General features: G+C 53.2%; 1 protein-coding gene across 3 annotated transcripts in view; it reads left to right on the forward strand.

Moving 5' to 3' along the window:
• Positions 1-5,915: 5,915 nt before the first annotated feature.
• The window catches only part of SCN4B (sodium voltage-gated channel beta subunit 4), an 18,718-nt gene continuing 5,670 nt past the window's right edge, over positions 5,916-18,963 (forward strand). Inside the window, exons 1-5 of one of the 3 annotated variants that reach the window (XM_023517341.1) lie at positions 6,072-6,132; positions 14,768-14,928; positions 15,579-15,584; positions 15,906-16,134; positions 18,622-18,751. In XM_023517341.1, coding sequence (XP_023373109.1) covers positions 6,072-6,132; positions 14,768-14,928; positions 15,579-15,584; positions 15,906-16,134; positions 18,622-18,751 — 587 coding nt within the window. Of the gene's footprint in view, positions 6,133-14,767; positions 14,929-15,578; positions 15,585-15,905; positions 16,135-18,621; positions 18,752-18,963 lie in introns of all 3 variants that reach the window. The other 2 variants (XM_003796860.3, XM_012809564.2) reach the window with 2 other exon arrangements.

Raw genomic sequence — 18,963 nt, forward strand, 5'->3', positions numbered from 1 at the left:
AGTAAGAGTCGCTATATTTATAAACCGCTCCTCTGAGCGGCACTGAGCAGGGCATTCTATGTAGATGTATATCAGCTTCATCTGCGGGCCAGCCCCCTAAAACATGCATTCTTTTCTACATATGGACTAAGTATTCCTACAAACGAGATGACACAGCCAGGAACCAACGGAGCCAAATTCTCTCAGGGCTTCATGAAGCCAAAGCCATCACATCATATCATGAGAAAGGACAGTGGGCTGGCCTCTTACAGTCCCAAGACTTAGAGGGGGCTGGGGGAAGTGTGGCTTGGAGCCGTCCTCAAAATGATCACGGACAAAAATGTAAGAGCAGAAGTGTCTGGGAACAGAGGCTGAGCTTTCCCAGTGGGCCCCTCACATCCCACCCCTGCACGGCCTGGCACTGGACTGCACAGCTCTGTGCAAACAGCGGCAGCCTCTGCTGGCCACCTCCTCTCCCTCTGTTCCTCTCCCTTCCTATTGAAAGGCTGTGAATCCTCTTCCCATACTGGCCAGTTGTCTCCTTGCCCCTACCCCTCCTTAGCCCGAGTCACACTCCAACTCTTTCAAGCTGCGCTTTACCCCAGGAAGATTCTCCTCCGTTCCCAAGCTGCCCTCCCTTCCCTTTCCCCTCCTCTGCCCGGCCACATCTCACACAGTCCCCATCCTCCCTGTCCCCTCACTTTGTAGGACCTGCTGCTCTCCCACTAATGTGTTCCTACAGGTCAAGACCAGAGCATTTAGGGAGTCCTGCCTGGTACTCCATGCTATTTTGTCTTTCTGGCTTGGTCGATCTGTCCCAGATGCAGGACCAGGGACAAGACCAGGTCTAGGGTTCCAGGAGGACATTAACCATTTAACTGACAAGGCAGTCTCCCAGAAGCAGCAGGCTGCAATGAATGATAAACCTTTCCAGTGCCTCCAGCCCCTAGTCCTCCTGAGCCACCATCCTCTCTGAATGGGCAGGCAGCGGGTCATGGCGATCAGAATAAAGAGAAGCCCAGACTCACCCCATTTCTGAGCTGCAGCAAGGGAAGTATTTGCCTGTTCCCGGAAGTGGGCACACATCCTCTCCAGCTGGGGACTGTCCGGTGAGCATCTCTCTGGTTGGGATATTTCAGCTCCCTCTTCCCTCTGTCTTCCTTCTCCCAATGAGCGCCTCTCTCTGGGGCTTCTTGGCCCCTTTGCCTGAAAGGATATTTGGACAGAAAACAGCCAGAGAAGAGGGGAGATGGAGGAAGTGGCTGCCTACCTGCCTGTGACTAGAGTCCTTAGATAGTGGAGAGAGGTGAGCAGTGATCCACTCGCCCTGGAGGAGGGTTCAGAAGTTTATCTTTACTCCAGCTCACTGATGTGAGGTCTGGGGAGCTATCGGGCTGAAGTGGCTGGTGCCCTGTTTCTTGCTGGACCTCTAAGCCACGTGCCTGCAGGTTGGTTTGGTGCATGCTGTCCTGTTAACCCCCTCGGCACTTGCCAAACTTCAGTGGATCTTGAGACTGTGGCTGAGGACAAGTGAGCACTCTGAGCTGGAGGGAGGAGGTGGTGAGTGGGGGGGGAGGGCAGAGAAATGTCCCCGGTGCCCTCCAAGGACGCTCCCCAAATTTCTAGGCAGCGTCCACTGAATCCCAACCCAAGAGGCAGAAGGATTTGAGGGCATTTAACTTTAAGTTGGCGAAGGCAGAGAATCTCCTGGCTGCAGTTCCACTGTCCTGAGACAGAGGGTAGCTCAGGGAAGGTGAAGATGCCGCTCTTGGTGTTGGTCTGTGGCCCAGAGAGGAGCTGGAGTGGTGTGTGTGTGGTGGTGGTGGTGGGGCTCCCTGCAGAGCCTAGTGTCCTCTGGCTCCTGGAGCCCAGTCAGCACCCGCCTCCAGCTCCCTCTGTCACCTGCAATGCCCCCACAGGAGCGCTAGGGCTTATGGGGGAGGAGGCGGGAGAGGGAGGCGGGCAGGCAAGGGCAATGGGGTAACCAGAGGGGGAGGAGGCTCCCTGCCAGGCTCTTGTTACTTAGGAGGAACTCCTCTTAAAATAGCTTTGGACAGCGCTCTCCTTTCTCACCCTGCCCGGCATGTGGTCTTGGCCACTTTCTGAGAACTGACAGGGGAGGGAGCCTTCAAGGGACCCTCCCTGGTCATCTGTAGAAGGTGATCCCCCCCCACCCCGTGAGTGCTTTCCAGTGTAGGGGCAGCTCCCAGAGGCAGGCAGCTGGAGCTCTGCCTCATGTTGACTCCTTTCTAGCCTGGCCCCTCCTGGGAAACAGGGACCCTGTCCTTGCTAGCTCTGGTCTAGCTCCCTTGGAGGGCACCAGAAGGTGACCAACTGAATTGCCTGGTCACCTGGTTTCTAAAAAGTCAGTTGGGCTAACTGCTGCAAAGAGCCCTGCGTGAATCCCCAAGGAAACAATCTCCTTCCCTGTAAATCTAGGCCCTGTTCCTCTAGCCTGAGAGTGGATAGTCTTCTGACAGCTCCTTGGCACAGGGCCCAATCTGTCTCTGCATCCCTGAAAACTTGCTCTTCAAGATATTTCTGAGCCAGGCCACCCAAGAGCTGGGCATGCACTTACTCCATCACCAGGAATTAGGCTTGTGAGGGGTCACACCTGGGGGCAGTGTCCCAAGACACCACCCCTTCCCTCCCTCAAGGGACCAGCAGAAGCAGGGCTCTTCAGCTGAAGAGTGCCTTCCCAGTGCCTCCAGCCGCCAGTCCCTCTGAGCCACCATCCTCTCTGAATGAGCAGGCATCGGGGCATGGCGATCAGAATAAAGAGATGTCTGGACTCACTCCATCTCTGAGCTGCAGCAAGGGAAGTATTTGCCTGTTCCCAGAAGTGGGCACATACCTGCTCCAGCTGGAGCTAACTCAGGGAAGGCTCCTTAAAGAGATAGTTTTCAAAGGGGGCGAGAAAGGAACTCGGACCTTCTGTCACCTCCTCCTCAGAAGGAGCCTCTGAGCTGGATCAATGACTAAGTTTTTGAGACTTTTTGAAGAAAGTGCTCTATAAATGTAAAAATCCTCCAGCTGCTAATGCATTTCTCAAGTGCTCTTTCTGCCCAGTGCAGAGTCCTCTGAGTGTTTTTAGAGGAGACCTGAGAGTAGGTGGCACAGGGAAATAAATAATGGGGGAAACTCCAACCCCGGCGTTCACAGCAACTCTCTAGGTGACCTTGAGCCACACATTCTGCCTCTGTGAGCCTCTTTCTTCTGAGAGGCATTGGGGTTTCCTAACTCTTAAACATCAGTGAAGAGCCAGGCAGCAGGAAGGTGGGGAGAGGGCACGGAGGAGATTAGCTACCTTCTCCTGTCACCGGGATCTAAAGATAGCCACAGAGCTCAGTTCGCCTCTCCCAGTTCTCTGGGTAGGGGTCACTTTCTTTCCCTTTGGCTCACCTCAGCCTACTGCTCTGGGAAACATGACCCCTGCTGCAAAAATAAAGTGGGCAGCATGGATGCCTTGCCCGGTTAACTTAGTCCAGGGACTTCCTGGGGGAAGGACAGGGTAAGCCATCAAACCTGGAGACCTGGAGGGTGAGGCTTAGCCTTTTTGGGCCACAGACCTCTTTAAGTTCAAATGTACTGTTTCCACGGTGGCTAGCCCTCTGCTGAGCACTTTTACATGCAATAATGTCTTGTTCCCTCTGCACAGCCAGGCCCACTTCTGACATGGCAAGACCTGGGGCAAGGGTTCAAATGGGAATTAAGTATATGTTGAAATATATACTCTATAAACCAGGATAAGAAAGTGTTAAGCTTGATCTTTTTATTTTTTTCTTTTTGAGACAGGCATTTTTTTATGTCACCCTTGGTAGAGTGCCATGGTGTCACAGCTCACAGCACCCTCAAACTCTTGGGCCTAAGCGATTCTCTTGTCTCAGCTTCCCAAGTAGCTGGGACTATAGGCGCCTGCCACAATGCCCAGCCATTTTTTTGTTGCAATTGTCATTGTTGTTTAGCTGGCCGGGGCTGGGTTTGAACCTGCCAGCCTGGGTGTATGTGGCTGGTGCTATAACCACTGTGCTACTGGTGCCCAGCCATTAAGCTCCATCTTTTATCTTCTGCCATTGAGTACTTTTCCTGAAGACCAGATCTAAAATGGAATTTCCAGACCATTCCCTTGTTCATCTTCTTCTCTGGTCCCACAGCAACAGGGGCTCTTGTACATATATGCCTGGGGTGCATGTGAAATCCCACCTACTCCCCATCATCTGCAAACAGCTATCCCTGGGAACCACTTCCTGGGCCTCTTTATGGGTCAGCTCTTTGTTTGTTTGTTTGTTCTGTTAAGCAGGCCCAGGCCAGTTGGAACCCACCACCTCCTCAGTGCCAGTGTTCTAACCACTAAGCACAGGCGCCCTATGGGCAACTCCTGAGAAGCTACCTCAGGATCTGGGATATCCAGAGTACAGTCTAGAAGGGGAGGTGGTGCATGGCTCCCTCCTTGGTCTGATGCATTCATTGTCCAGTGAGGAGGAGATGCCTAGGGGAGAGCTAGAGTGAGGCCCTTTAAAATCAGGAGCCCAGGGCAGAGGGGCCCCTGTGGCCCAGGTCTAAGGGCAGTATGGGTGGTAACAATCCTGTGAGGCCAATATTATTCTCACTATCTTGCAGATGAGCAGCAGAGGTTTTTCCAGAAGATTGCATAACTTGCTCAAAGTCACCGTAATAAATGGCCAGTGCCACTACACCACTATATCACTGTGATATGGAGAAAAGATAGCCCTCCTGTCTCCAGGAAAAAATAAATAGCATTTTGCATACAACCTCAGGGACCCAGGTTAAGACGGTGGGTCGTTTCGCAGTGCGTGGGTATGCCAGCCCAGGCCAGGAGTTGGAACAAGTCTCCAGACAGCAAAGAGCACCAGTGGTAGAGGGGAGGAGCATGGGTGGGTGGGAAGGGGTGCAGAGCAGTATCGAGCCTAATTACAGAACCACTACTCCAAGTAGCACTGCTCACGTTTAACTCAAAACTGGGAACAGTCTTGAGTCTTTACTGGGTTTACAGCCTCATCTCAACCCTCGCAGGTGTGACTCTCGGCTCCTCCACCCATACCCCAAAGGGGAACCAAGGGAGTCTGCGGAATCGCAGGGACCAGGCACGCAGAAACCCTTACGGGAGGGTGAAAGGGTGGAGTCCGAGGGTGACCCAGGAGGGAAAATGAGAAATAGGGGTTAAGTAAGGCACAGGCCCCAAACCAGCATGTGAGAACTGGTAGCGTCAGAGGGGAATGTTGGGGGACAGTGGGCAGGGGGCAGTCTGCAATCGGAGGCTTGGTTCCCTGCGGCCTAAAACAACCCGCAGAGGGGATGAGAAGCGGGGTGAAGGCGGCGACCGCGGGTCCCGAGGCTGCACGCGCGCCAGGTCGCACGGCCCCCGGGGCGGCACGGCTGCAGTGGGCAAGACCGCACACGCCCACCCGTTGCGGCAGCGTCCGCTGCGGACTTCAGAGCAGGCTCTTGGCAGTCCCCAGAGCGGGAGCCGCTACCCTTCCCGTGCTCTTTCAGCAGAACAAAACAGCCTCTAACAACCGAAAAGCTCCACCTCTACTCCCCCTGAATTATCCTCCCAATTGGCGGCTCAGCGCAGGGGATGATGCGGGCGGCTGCGGGCCGGCTCTGCAGTGCCACGCCGCAGCCGTGCAGCCGGACTGGAGAGGGAGTAGGGGGTCCGGGCTGGTCCCGGAGTTCCGGGACCACGAGGTGGGAACGCCAGGGAGAGTGCGCAGCGGGCCGGGGCGCCCAGGTCTCCACCGCGGCCACCGCCCCTCCTGCGGCTGGAGCGCTTCCAGAACAGAGGCGCAGCCTAGCTGGGCTCTGCGCTCGCTGAGTCGTCCTCCCGCTGCTGCTCCGGCTCCTCCTCCTCCCCTCCCGCCGCGGCTCCCGCAGGCGGCTGGCGAGCGCGCCTCCCCCCTCGCGCCCTCCCCTTCCTCTCGCTCTTTCCCGGCTAACTTTCCCAAGCCCCGACCCGCGGCTCAAAGCTCCCCGGCAGCTTCGGGGCCCGACTGCCGACTGCGGGCGGAGAGCGCGGCTGTGCCCAGTATCCCATCCCCGCGCCTCCGGCGCGCTCCGGAGAGAACGGGACGATGCCCGGGGCTGGGGACCGAGGCAAAGCCCCAGCGAGATGGCTGGGCACTGGGCTTTTGGGTAAGGCAGCCCCAGCTTGGTCTCTTCTCTCGCCTTCTTCCACCCAGCCAGGAAGGGGACACTTGAGCGGGGGGAGCGGGTGAGGGGAGACTTGAATTGGAAAGGGTGGGTTTTGGAGTACCGCACATAATGAACACGGTGGCCACCGGCTTCCCGCCGGACGCCTGACTCTGAGGCCGTGCTCCATGGGGACTGTGCGCGTCCCCTCACCCCCTCTCAGCCTGCCGGCCTCCGGATCAGTCTTCTGCTTCAGCTCCAGGCTTTTGGTGCTGTATCTCGGGGCTGCAGCGCCGGTCTCCAGAGTTCAGAGGCTCAGGTGTCCTGGGGGATGAGGGGGTGTCTGTGCCTTGGATGTAGGGGATGCCAGCTGGGTTGCACGTGGGGTTGGGGTGCTGGTTTCCACCCCTGCCCGGAGCTGTTTGCTTGTTTCCTGGACGTCAAGCATGTACCAATGGGGGTTCGGGGTTCCCCGTCCTCCTAGGCCCTTTTTCTGCTTTGCTCTTCTGCGTTCTACCTCCTCCAGGACCCACTGCCTTCCCTGAAGCTCCCCACTAAAGACTGGAAGGGGTTAGAGGGGCTGGGGTATCCTTCAGAAGTCACCTTTTCTCCCTGTAAAGAGATTCCATTAGGGAAGAACCTGCTTGACCCTCTCCTGGCTTTTCCTTTTGGAGTAAACAGAGAGACCAAGGAGACAAGTCCAGAGGACGCGAAGTATTATTAATATCTATTAATATGCACATGATAGTTTTGAGCGTCAAACTCTAAGAGATTAGGGAATGTATTTATTAGTCCAGAATGTAATCTCCTCATAAATCACCCCCAGACTTCAATGTAAGCCGACTCCATCTCCGGCAACTGCATCTCTTCCTGTTTGTGTTTATTAGATTTGGCTTTCAGCAACTCCTCTCTTTGGGTCAGGCACATAATATAGTTATTTGTGCTGAAAACAGGGAGACAGAAACCTATTAGGGAAGTTGTGGCTGTTTCTGCAAATGTAAACTATATGTAGACCTGTCATGTGGGTGCCGGTGGTGAAGGGGGGATAGGGTATTCCTGTCACTCAAGAGCCACTGGTTTATTTACATCTCCTTGGCTGCATGGAAGACATTGGTGTTTTCTCCTGTACCTTTCACCCAGATGTCATGCTGGTTTCACAGTGGCCCAAATAAAGTGGACCCCTTGAGGCCTACAGCACCTCTTCTTTGGGTGGGCACCGTGCCACTCCACACCACTTCCCCTTATCCCATCTGAGATCAAAGCAGGCCCCCCACTGTGACCATGGCAAAGGTCACTAACTACCCTACTTTACCCCACTGGCTTATCTTCCTCCTGCCACCTGGTCTGTTAGAAGATTCATAGAATGAGGCTTCTGTGGGTTTCAAGAGCCCTGAGAATGATGTGTATGTGTGTGTGGGAGGGGGACTGTGGTAGAGTCTCGGTACATTTCTCCAGCTGGAAGCCCCCACCTTCTCCAAAGGCTATCAGTTATGTAGACCAGGAAGGGTCAGAGGCCATTGAAGCAGGTTTGGATAAATATCTGAGCTACACCTTGGTAGCCCAGGAGACAGCAGAGTGCCTTGTAGGTGGGAGATCTGCTCTGCCCCCTGCCTCTCCAGTCTGCAGAGGAACTACAACCAGGGCACTCCATTGGCCTTGCCCGGCAGCCACTGACTGAGCCCTCACAGGGGCATTGGTCTTGGGATGTAGATATGTTTGTTGCAATGGGGGAGACATGGAAATAACTGGACAGTCAACTGGAGGTGTTCCCTGGGAGCATCAGAGCTGGGGCATCAACTTTGGAAACAAAAGGACAGAGCTCTTCTAAGGGTGAGGAAACTGTGGTCCAGAGAGGGATTGTGACTTGCTTAAGGGTGCATGGCCAGTTGGTGGGCAAGTGGGACAGAATCAACATCTCTTGGCTCTGTCACACCATACTGCCTCCCAGTTAACCGAATCTGTCGAGGAAGGTCAGTAGGGATTGTGCTTAGGGCCTCTGAGGCATAGGCTGGAAGGATAAGGCATGGGGACTCAAGCTGTTGATTTCACAGTGGTGGAGACCAGTGTAGAGAGGTAAGCTCCCAGGAACCCTCTTCCCCTCTCTGCATATCACACTGAGTCTCGAAGACTGAGGCTAAAGTGACTGTTGATACCCAATAAGATACCCTTTCCTTAAAATGAGAAGCAGTTTCCAAGGCTGTACTTTTTTCGTTTTTTTTTTTTTTTTTTGAGACAGAGTCTTACTTTGTTGCCCTCAGTAGAGTGCCATGGCGTCACAGCTCACAGTAGCCTCAATCTCTTGGGCTTAAGTGATTCTCTTGCCTCAGCCTCCCAAGTAGCTGGGACTACAGGGGCCTGCCACAATGCCCAGCCATTTTTTTGTTGCAGTTGTCATTGTTGTTTAGAAGGCCCATGCCAGGTTGGAACCCACCAGCCCTGGTGCATGTGGCTAGCACCTAACCACTGGGCTATGTGTGCTGAGCCTCCAAGGCTGCATTACTACATTTATGTGGGTTCTAGTCTCTTCCTAAGCATGTAACATAATATAGCTGTCCTGCCCACCCCTTTCTTGTTCCCTCGTTTGCTTAATTGCTGTGATTTGGGTTTAATTATCACTTGTGAGAGTGCACTGTTGCACAACCCTCTTTCCTTTGGTGTATATTTATTAAAGCTTTGTTTAATGAGAATGCAATTAAGGAGAGGGTGCTGAGTCCCACTCAGAGCCAAGCAAAGGGAAGGGTAAGCAAGGAACTCATGGAGAAGAGGAGAGGGCAGGCAGAAGTGGAGGGAGATCCTGGGTTTGAATCTAAAAAAAAACCGATGGTTGGTTCTCTTTCTGAACCTGCAGGGGCACCCAAGAGAGAAGGCTGTGGTCCCAAAGCCCACATGACTGGCCACCTCTTGTGGGATTAGCATGAGAGGGAGACCGGGCACAGCCAACCACCTTGCCTTCTAGCTGGTCCTCCAAGAGGTATAGGGATCTCTGCACAAGGCAGGGGCGGCTATGCCAACGCAACCCACTGTGGCCTGTAAGAGGAAGAACGGGCACACTGCTTGGACTTGTTAGCAAAGCCGGTTTCACTGAGCATCCAGGCTGTCTCCGGGGCATGCAGAGCTCCTGGGGGTGGGAGGAAGCAGGCAGGTTGCCTAGGGAGAGAGTGTTGAAATCTTTCCTTTGTCTCTGAGCTTTAGGGACCTTTTCTGGCTCCACTCTGCCTCTAACAGCCCCCAGGGCCTCCACCCCAGGAGAAGTCCTAGCCTGCTGGCCTCAGCCCACATTCTGCCTCCCAGCTCTAACTTTGAGCCTCTCTGATTCTCCCGGGGCCAGAGTGTGTCAGCCTCTCTGTAAAGGCAGCCATGTCCCCATGTGCCATGCCAGGTGCGGCCTCACAGCTAAACTTAGAGAGGGAACCAGCCTGCCCCTCTTCCCTCCCTCACCCAGGGAAGGCTGTGACTGATCCCTGGATGTGGGGAAAAGTGACAGAATATTTTCTGCCTCGGCATTTGCCTGGGAACATGTGGTGGCCGCCCTTAGAGCCTTGGTGGTGTGAACATCTAATGTCATTTGTGTACCTAATACTTTTTCACTTTATCAAAACTTGGGATCCTGAGTCAATCCTCAAACAAAACCTCAGATGAGAAGGGCAGGGGGCCGAGGACTTCAGAGAAAGGCAGAGAAAATGGCTGCTGTGAGAGTGGCTAGATGGCTGGGGCCTTTTAGTGAGGAGAGGCAAGGTTTGGGGGGTTATTTTTTTATTTTTTATTTTTTTATTTTTTAGACAGAGCCTCAAGCTATTCCCCTGGGTAGAGTGCCATGGCATCACAGCTCACAGCAACCTCCAATTCCTGGGCTCAAGCGAGTCTCCTGCCTCAGCCTTCCAAGTAGCTGGGACTACAGGCGCCCGCCACAACGTCCGGCCATTTTTTGGTTGCAGCCATCATTGTTGTTTGGCAGGCCCAGGCTGGGGATTCGAACCTGCCACCTTAGGTGTATGTGGCTGGCGCCTTAGCCGCTTGAGCCACAGGTGCCGAGCCAGGTTTGGGGGTTTAAGACTGAATTCCAAAGCATCATCTCAGAATGCCAAGAAAGGACCCCCACTCCCAAACATATACACATATACACCCTGACATTCTAAAAGGTTAAGTTTAGGACAAAGCAGACTTAACTCAATGGCTTCCCCACTTTAGGCGGCTGAGGTGGGAGGATGGCTTGAAGCCAGGAGTTCGATACAAGCCTGGGCAACATGGTGAGACACTGCTTCTACAAATAATAATAAAACAATTACCTGGACATGGGTCCTAGCTACTTAGGAAGCTGAGGTAGGAGGATCGCTTGAGCCCAGGAGTAGAAGGTTGCAGTGAGCTGTGATCAGGCTGCTGTACTCCAGCCTGAGTGATAGAGGGAGACCCTGTTTTGAAAAAAAAAAAAAATTCTGTCTTTACTCCAGGGAAATAATCCAAGATGTGGTACAGGGTGAAAGATAAATCAATGTGTGAATGGCCTGGAGACATTCTTGGCTGACACTGGTCATTAAGGGAAACTAGGGCTGCCTGGGTTACTTAGGATGATGAGGGCTAGCCTTCTCCCCTGTCTCTTTCAAACACCACCCTCCTCTACCGTGTGGGGTGCCCACTCACTGAACCCCTCTTATGTTTTATAATCTCATGTTTTGTTTTCACACCAAGCAGGGGAGGTAAGAAAGATAGCTCTCTCTGCCATGGCTGGCTGTGGCACCTCTGACTTTCTCAAGGTCAGCTGGCAGAGTGGAGGCCTGCCTTGCACCTGCTGACCAGTCCTCCCTTGGCTTGGTTATGCTGCTGAAGCAGGCTTCTGGGGGACCTCTAGTGGACCAACACCTGCCCCCAGCTCCCTTCTCTTCCCTAGCACAACATCACAGGTGAGGCTGGGCTTGGGAGCCACCCCCTCCCCCCAGGCTTTCTGGAGTCTCCCACACATGGCTGGCAGGACTCCCTCACAGCTTGCTGGGAGGGCTGTGTCCTGGAGAAGCCCTGGCTAGGCCACTGTCGGTGATAACTTGAGCAGGGCTCTGGACTCCGTGGAAACCATTTCTATCATTTTTGTTGTTCCTTCCAGGCTATCAGGAAACGGCAGTGGTTCTCCAAGAGAGTCCTGACTGTATCAGAGTTAAGTCACCCACACAAAAATCAGGCAGAAATGTGTACTGTGTCACGATCCAGACTTTATTTTTCTTTTTATTTTTGGACGGAGTCTCATTATGTTGCCCTTGGTAGAGCGCTGGGTGTCACAGCTCACAGCAACTAAAACTCTTACTTAGGCTTAAGCGATTCTCTTGTCCTAGCCTCCCAAGTAACTGGGACTACACACACCTGCCATAACCCCTGGTTATTTTTTTGTTGCAGTTGTCATTGTTCAGTGGGCCAGGCTGGGTTCGAACCCACCAGCCTCAGTGTATGTGGCTGGCGCCCTAACCACTGAGTGATGGTGCCACGCCATAATCCAGACTTTAAAGAAATAGTCTTCTCTTCTCTGCTGGACCTTTCTTTTGCTTTCTTGCTTCTATTCAAAGCAATCAAAAAGATTTCCCTTTTGATGTAGGTCCTTTTGTGCTCTTCAAGATCTCATTCTGGCTGGGGTTGGGGAGGAGAAAGTGGCCGCTGATTTGAGTCCCTTCATCTTCTCCAGGCTCCCGGTTCCTGGACCTGAGTGCTGATGAACACTGGAATGGGAGCCAGTGCACTCCTTGGAGTCCTGAGGGAGGCCAGTGGGTATCAGGAAGCTGCCTTGTTAGGGAGCTTCCCTGTCTCTGGCCCTCCACCCTGATCCTTAGCTTACGGGACTTTGGAGGGCCGGAAGCAGAGCTTTAAAGCTGGCCCCAGGCTGGAGGGTGGATCCTGTGTCTAGCTCTTGTCCCTGACCTCTGGGGTAGGAAGGCATTGGGGCAGATGTAAAAGGGACCTAGAGCTCTAAGGTTCAGATAAACCATGATAGCACTGTTCTCTTGGAGATGCAAACATCTGAATGCTGCTAATTCCACTCATTGGGTGGGTGGCCTTGAGCAAGGTAATCTCTTTGAGTCTGTTTCTTTATTGGGAATAGAAATAGTAACTACTTTACAGGATTATTATTATTTTTTTTGAGACAGAGCCTCAAGCTGTCCCCTGGGTAGAGTACTGTGGCATCACAGCTCACAGTAACCTCCAACTCCTAGGCTTGGGAGACTCCGTCTTGCAAGTAGCTGGGACCACAGGCGCCCGCAACAACGTCTGGCTATTTTTTTTGGTTGCAGCCATCATTGTTGTTTGGCGGGCCCGGGCTGGATTCAAACCTGCCACCTTGAGTGTATGTGGCTGGCGCCTTAGCCACTTGAGCCACAGGAGCCAAGCTACCTTACAGGATTATTATGAGAGTTAAATGTGATTGTATATGAAGTGCCTGGCCTCATCTTATAGTAAGTGCTCAGTTCCAGGCTCACCATTTACTATGTGGCCCTGGGCAAGTCAACTTAACCTCTCTGATCCCCAATTTCATCATTGGTAAAAGGGCAAACATCACACCTACCTTTTGGCATTCTAATGCATGTTGGAGTTAACGTATATAAACTTTCTAGCAGAGTCTGACTACAGAGTCTTCTCAAAGCGTGATCCTTGCCCACAGCATTCCCTGGGAGCTTTTTAGAGATGTGAATTCCCAGGCTCAGACCTACTGATACAGAAACTCAAGTGCCTGGGCAGGGCTCGCTGGAACTGCCCTGCTAGTGGTTCTGATGATCTCAAGTTTGGAAACCACAGCTCTTCAGGCGGCCTCAAACTACGGCCCTTGGGCCACATGCAGCCCTCCTAGGACATTTATTCCGCCGGCTGGGTGTTTTTGCTGCTGCTGCCTGTCCTGCTTAGCAGCCGACTCATCCTGGGGCCCGCTGTCTGGCCCTCCAACGGTCTGAGGGACAGTGAACTGGCCCCCTGTTTAAAAAGTTTGAGGACCGCTGGTGTAGAGCGATGCCTACATAGGAGTTAGCTAAAAGATGAGGGCTAATTGAAATAATTTCCCAGTACTCACTGGAGTCCTGGTGAGGAAATTTGGTTCTCTTGTTGACCTTAGGCAAGTTACCTAATCTGTTGAGGCATCTGTAATATGGAGCTGTAACAGAATGTCACTCATAGTATAGGTGTGAGGATCAGATGTGCCTGGCGCATAGTAAATGCTGGATGTTCCTGCCTTTGTCAGCCGTGGTGGGGGTATGATTGGGTTACTGGACCGCGGTGGGGAGATTTTGGGCTGGGGGCGTGAGCACTCCACCTTGCAGTTAGAAGGTGACATGAAGCAGCTGAGGGGGCAGGGCTGCCACCTCTGCTCCGAGTTCCTTCCCCCTCATTTAAAAAGCACCCCTCAGATGCATCATTATTATCTTGTGTGGGCAAAACAAACTGGTTTCTGATGCAGCATAAGGGAATTCAATTAGACACCAGGGGGCCTTCCTGAGAGTAAGGATGGGAAAAGGGCTGGCCCTAGGGGCAAGGAGAGGGAGACATCCAGTTCTGGGCTCACTCCAAGCTCCATCAACCTTGAGGCGAGCAGGGTTTCCTTGAGGAATCTGCAGGAAGGAGGAAGAACCGGGTCCTCTCCCAAGGACTCAGGAGGATGGGTCCGAGGCGGTGCGGAAACGCCTCGCTCCAGCGGGGAGGGCCGTAGAGACAGATGCACCGCGGAGGAGGTGCGACGGCGTGGGAACGAAGCCCCGGGGCGCTCCGGACGGCCGGGGTGAGGGGGTGGAGCGCAGCCGCGGAGGGTGCCGGGGAGGCCGCGCTACTAGGGTTCAGGCGGGGACAGCCGGTCCAGCGCCATCGCCACCCCACCCCCGCGTGAGTGCATTCGGGTTCGCCTGGCATGGGCTTCCGCACCGCGTCTTCACCCCTTACTCTCTGCCCCGTCGTGGCTTTACTCGCCGGTGCCCAATTCCCACGCCAAGCCTCATTTCCACCCCACCCCCACCGTATTCCATCCTTGGAATACGGGTCCTTGTGCCTTCGGTTCTCAGGGTCCTGTTCCGGGGCCAGAGGGCGCTGGACTCAGGTGGCCAGCCCGAACGTGTCCCATCTGCCTCTCTGCCCCTCGGGGCCGCTGGACAGTGGCCCAGGCCTGCGGCTGTCGCTTTTCTCCTCTTCACCTTATGGGACCCAGCTCTTCTCCACCTCCTCCGCAAATCCCGAAAACATCACGAGGAGGCGCGCGTGGTCCTAGGGGAAATTCCCTCGCGAAGAGAAGGGAGCCCGCCCTGCCCTTCCCCGAGCTGGAGCTCGGCTCTCGGGGACGCTTTCCCCAGGTGAGGGGGCGGAGCCGGGCGCAGACGCGCGGCCGCGGCCAGGGCCTCGTTTTCTTGGGTTTGGGTGACCCCTGGTGGTCATCCAGAGTGAGTGCCCCAGGCTAATAGCTGGCCCAGAATTCAATCCTGCCTGGTGGCGGGGAGAGAAATGGAGAATTAGGTTGGCCTAGGTGTCATTCGGAGGAAAGAGAACTATCCTCTTCAAGTTAACACTGAGAATGTCAGAAACTTCCCTGCCTGGGCGAGTCACTCCAACCCTGCCCGAGCCCCCTTTCTAGAACTCCAGCTTGGGGGTTCCACTGGGCTTTTATTTAGGGAGGTTGTGCTTTGCACAGGCCTCTTCCTGCTCCCTGTGTCCCTGTCGCTGGAGGTGTCTGTGGGAAAGTACCCTACCATCTACGCGGTCAATGGCACCGAGATCCTGCTGCCCTGCACCTTTTCCAGCTGCATCGGCTTCCGGGACCTCCAATTCCGGTGGATCTACAACAACAAGACCGTAAGAGAGGGCGGGGATGGGGCGGGGATGGGCAGCCCAGTCCTCCCTTCCTTCTCCGTCGCCTTATCCACGACTCTAATCCTAGCCTGCTGCCCCCTCTGGACCGAGACCCTCTGTCGTGGTCCCCACAACCCACTTTTTTATCCCTAGTCTTTTCAGAACCTGTCTGGAAAGAGCTAAGTGGGAGGGATGCTTACATGGTGTTGCCAGATTTGGGGACCTGTTGGAATTCTTGGCTGGAGTCCTCTGTCTGGTCTTAACACCTGAAATTTGGATTGCTTGTACAAAAACGAATAGGTTAATTTATCGAACAGGAGAGAGAAAGCTCTTTGGGAGGCTTGGAGAGAGGGAATGAGAAGCGTCCAAATGAGCGAAGAGCTGAGAACCTGGACTTGGAAGGACAGGACAGAGGAAGTTAGAGGACTGCAGGAGATTTTCAGGAGCATCTGGGGGGTCGGGGGGTGGGGTGGGGACGGATCAATGAACATGTATTTATTGAGTGCTCACACTGCAGCCTAGAAGGGGACCTGGCCTGAGACCATCATAGGGAAGCCACAAGAGACCGACTCTAGATATAATTGAGTGCTGACCTCAAAGGGTGCTGATGAACAGATCAGTGGGGTTTGATCCAGGTCTTGATGGAGGGCCAGAGTCCAGTGGGCAGGGGACACGGCAGCAGCAAAGGCTGGGTGGGGAGCCACAGAGGGAAATGAGCGTGGTGTTTGCAGGAGTCATTATATAAAAGGCTTTTATGAAGACAGCAGTAGAAGCTGTGCTACATTTCAGGGAGGCCTTAATAAAAGGAAATGGGTTTAGCCTGAAACAGAACAAAATTCAGATTAGACAGGCAGGGGAAAACAAGGGGCAGAGAACAGGCTCTGACTGGGCAGGGGAGACACCCGAAGAGTGGGCTGGTGCACTGTCATGGCCCTTGATGTCCCTGATTCTTTCTTGGGCACTTTCCCTCTGCCCCCCAGATCATAGACGGGATTGTGAAGAACGAGAAATCTGACCCCAAGGTGACATTTAAAGACGATGAACGCATCACTCTGGAGGGCTCCACCAAGGAGAAGAAGAACAACATTTCCATTCTGCTGAGGGACCTGGAGTTCAGCGACACAGGCAAATACACCTGTCACGTGAAGAACCCCAAGGAGAACAATCTCGAGCACAATGCCACCATCTTCCTCCAAGTCGTTGATCAGTGTATGCAGTAGGGGCTGGGACCAGGACGGTGGAGTGGGCAGGACTTGGGGAGGGCTACCCAACTCTGTGTTACAGCAAAGTGATGAAATGGACCATATTGGTATTTTCACTTGCTTTACACTTTCAAGGATTACTGGAGTTACAGCTAAAAGCTAGAGAATTCTACTCGAACACTTACTCGACTACTGAGTAGTTTGCGAAATACACTTAGCCTCTCTGAGGCTCAGTTTCCTCATCTGTGAACTGGGGATGTGTTTGCATCATCCCAGGCTTGTTGTGATGGTTGGAGCAGCTACCTAGGTATATTTTGTGGCTAGTAAAGTTTTTTTGTATATGCCAATTATTACTATTATGGAGTATTCCATTAGCAAGAGTTGATTGAATGTTGGCTATTGGACTAAAAAGCGCTATGAACAATGCATAGTATTCTTTCTTGAGGAACCAACAGTTCAGAGTAGGATGGAAGATAGATAAGTAACTGAAACAGAGGCAGAGCCGGATCCATATGCGAGTAGAGGCACAGACAGAGATGGAGTAAGACACAGCTGTCCCCTCTGAAGGTTCATATCCTAGCTGGGGATTCGAGTCTGATGCAGATGGACCAATCAGACAATAATCAGGGCTGGAGATGTGAGGGAAAGGCCTGGAAGGCAAGGGAAGTATAGAAGACATAAGAAAGAGAAGACAGTCTGTGCAGAGATCCTGATTCTGCTGCATTTTGTGTGCATCTGGAGGCTCACTGCTCTCCTGGGTGGTGTGGAGCGTCTGGAGGGGGAAATGCCATGGGTGTGCCAAAGGAGAGCCAGAGGCCATCCAGGCAACTTTTCTGAGCCTGGTGTCATTGGAGTCAAGTCTGCCTAGGGGTCACTTCCTCCTCCCTATGATATCGCCTAGATGGTGAAATCTGAGCTCCTATCACCTTGCTTTGTCCTCAGCAGGTTTTCAGGAGGGAAGAAAAGGGAAGGAAATCAACATTTATGGAGCATTTTGGGGTGGCAGGGCCCCAGTTAGGTGCTTTCACCGACCTTAGTTCCTTTGCCCCTCATGGCCCCTTCAGGGTGGATCTTCTTTCCATCTTTCTAGATTCATTAATTCATATTTCATCTATTCAACAAATGTTTACTGAGCACCTACTATGTGGAAAACATTGTTCTAGGGGTGGTGCCTGTGGCTCAAAGGCGAAGGGTGCTGGCCCCATATGCCAGAGGTGGCAGGTTCAAACCTAGCCCCGGCCCCAAACTGCCAACCCCCCCCAAAACAACAAACAAACAAACAACCCCCGCCCACATTGTTCTAGGTGCCAAGGACACAATGTGAACAAGACAGACAAATTCTTATCTTTATGGAGATTACATTCTTCCCCTTCTAGTGGAGAGAGACATAGAATAAGAAAATAAAGAAGAAAATGATATTGTATAAGAGAACATGGTCAGTGTTGTGGAGAAAAAATAAAGGAGGGGTGAAAGCTGGGGTGTGAGTAGGGTGGCTGGGGAATGCCTCAATGGAAAAGGTGATAGAGTGAGGGTGTTTGAGGGAGGCAGGAGAGGATGCCTTTGGGAAGATAGTCCAGAGGGAATAGCAAGTGCAAAGGCCCTGAGGCAGGTGCCTGAAGAACAACAAGGAGGCCAGTGTGGCTGGAGTAGAATGAGGTCAGTCAGGGTGAGCCAGATTGCATGAGGCCCTGTGAGCAGGAGTGAGATGTAGGCACTGAAGGACTCTGAATAGAGTCTGAACAGGCTCCCTCCAGCTGCTGTGCCAAGGCCCAATTAGGAAGCTATGGCAAACATACATCCAATCAAGAGGTGACTTGGGCCAGGGTGGCTGTGAGTGGTCAGATTCTGGAATTTTTGGAAGTTAGAGCTGTTGGGATTCTTAGGTAGATTGGATACAGGGCTTGAGAACAAGGGAAACATCAAGGATGACTCCAAGGATTTTGGCTACAGCAGTTGAAAGGATAAAGCTGTTGCCAGCAGAGATGAGGAAGATTGTGAGTGAAGGAGATTTGGGTAGAAGTCAGGAATTCAGTTTTCAGATGAGGCGATCAAGGTTGGGTTTCAATGACCTGCCCAACGTTGCCAGCTAATCCAGACCATGTGACTCCAAAGTCTTCCCATCATCTAGGAGATATCATAGGGACATTTTCAATGTAAAGGCTCTCCTTTGCATGGGAAGGGAGCCCTAGAAATTGACAATGACATTCTTACATGGCAATTTGGGGGTCAAGTCATAACTTCAACCTAGGTATTATAGGCTCCAATTCTGATTTATTCAAGAATTGTGGAATAAATTGGGAAAGTGGACCCCTTGTGTTGTGCCCTGGCCTGATGGATGCTGTAGGCCTGGGGAGGGCTGGGGGCCTAGGGGTGGACATGGCCCAGATGCCACTTGGGGTGGAGGCTGCTCAGCCCAGGCACTGCCACAGTGCTTGGCTCCAGGTGACTCCTGCTCCCTTGTCCCTGCCCTTCCTTCCTTGCCTTGGCCATGCAGTGGAGGAAGTGGACAACACGGTGACGCTCATCATCCTGGCTGTCGTGGGCGGGGTCATCGGGCTCCTGGTCTTCATCCTACTGCTGAAGAAACTTATAGCCTTCATCCTCAAGAAGACTCAGGAGAAGAAGTGAGTTGGCCTGAGGCCCAGGCCTGTCCTCCCAGCAGTTCACCACCCTTCTCCTCCCCCGCTTCACCTTCCCCACCGGCCTTCAACTGTCCATCTTCTCCTCATTTCACCCTCTCTCCTTAATCCTGCCACTCTGCCGTGTCCCAGCAGCCCTCCTCCCCACTTCCCAGACTCTCTCCTCCTCTCTTCCCAGCCCTCCTCCCCATTTCCCA

This window comes from Otolemur garnettii, unplaced genomic scaffold (genome assembly GCF_000181295.1).
Source record: "Otolemur garnettii isolate 467f Iridium unplaced genomic scaffold, OtoGar3 scaffold00108, whole genome shotgun sequence".
In the NCBI taxonomy this organism is placed as follows: domain Eukaryota; kingdom Metazoa; phylum Chordata; class Mammalia; order Primates; family Galagidae; genus Otolemur; species Otolemur garnettii.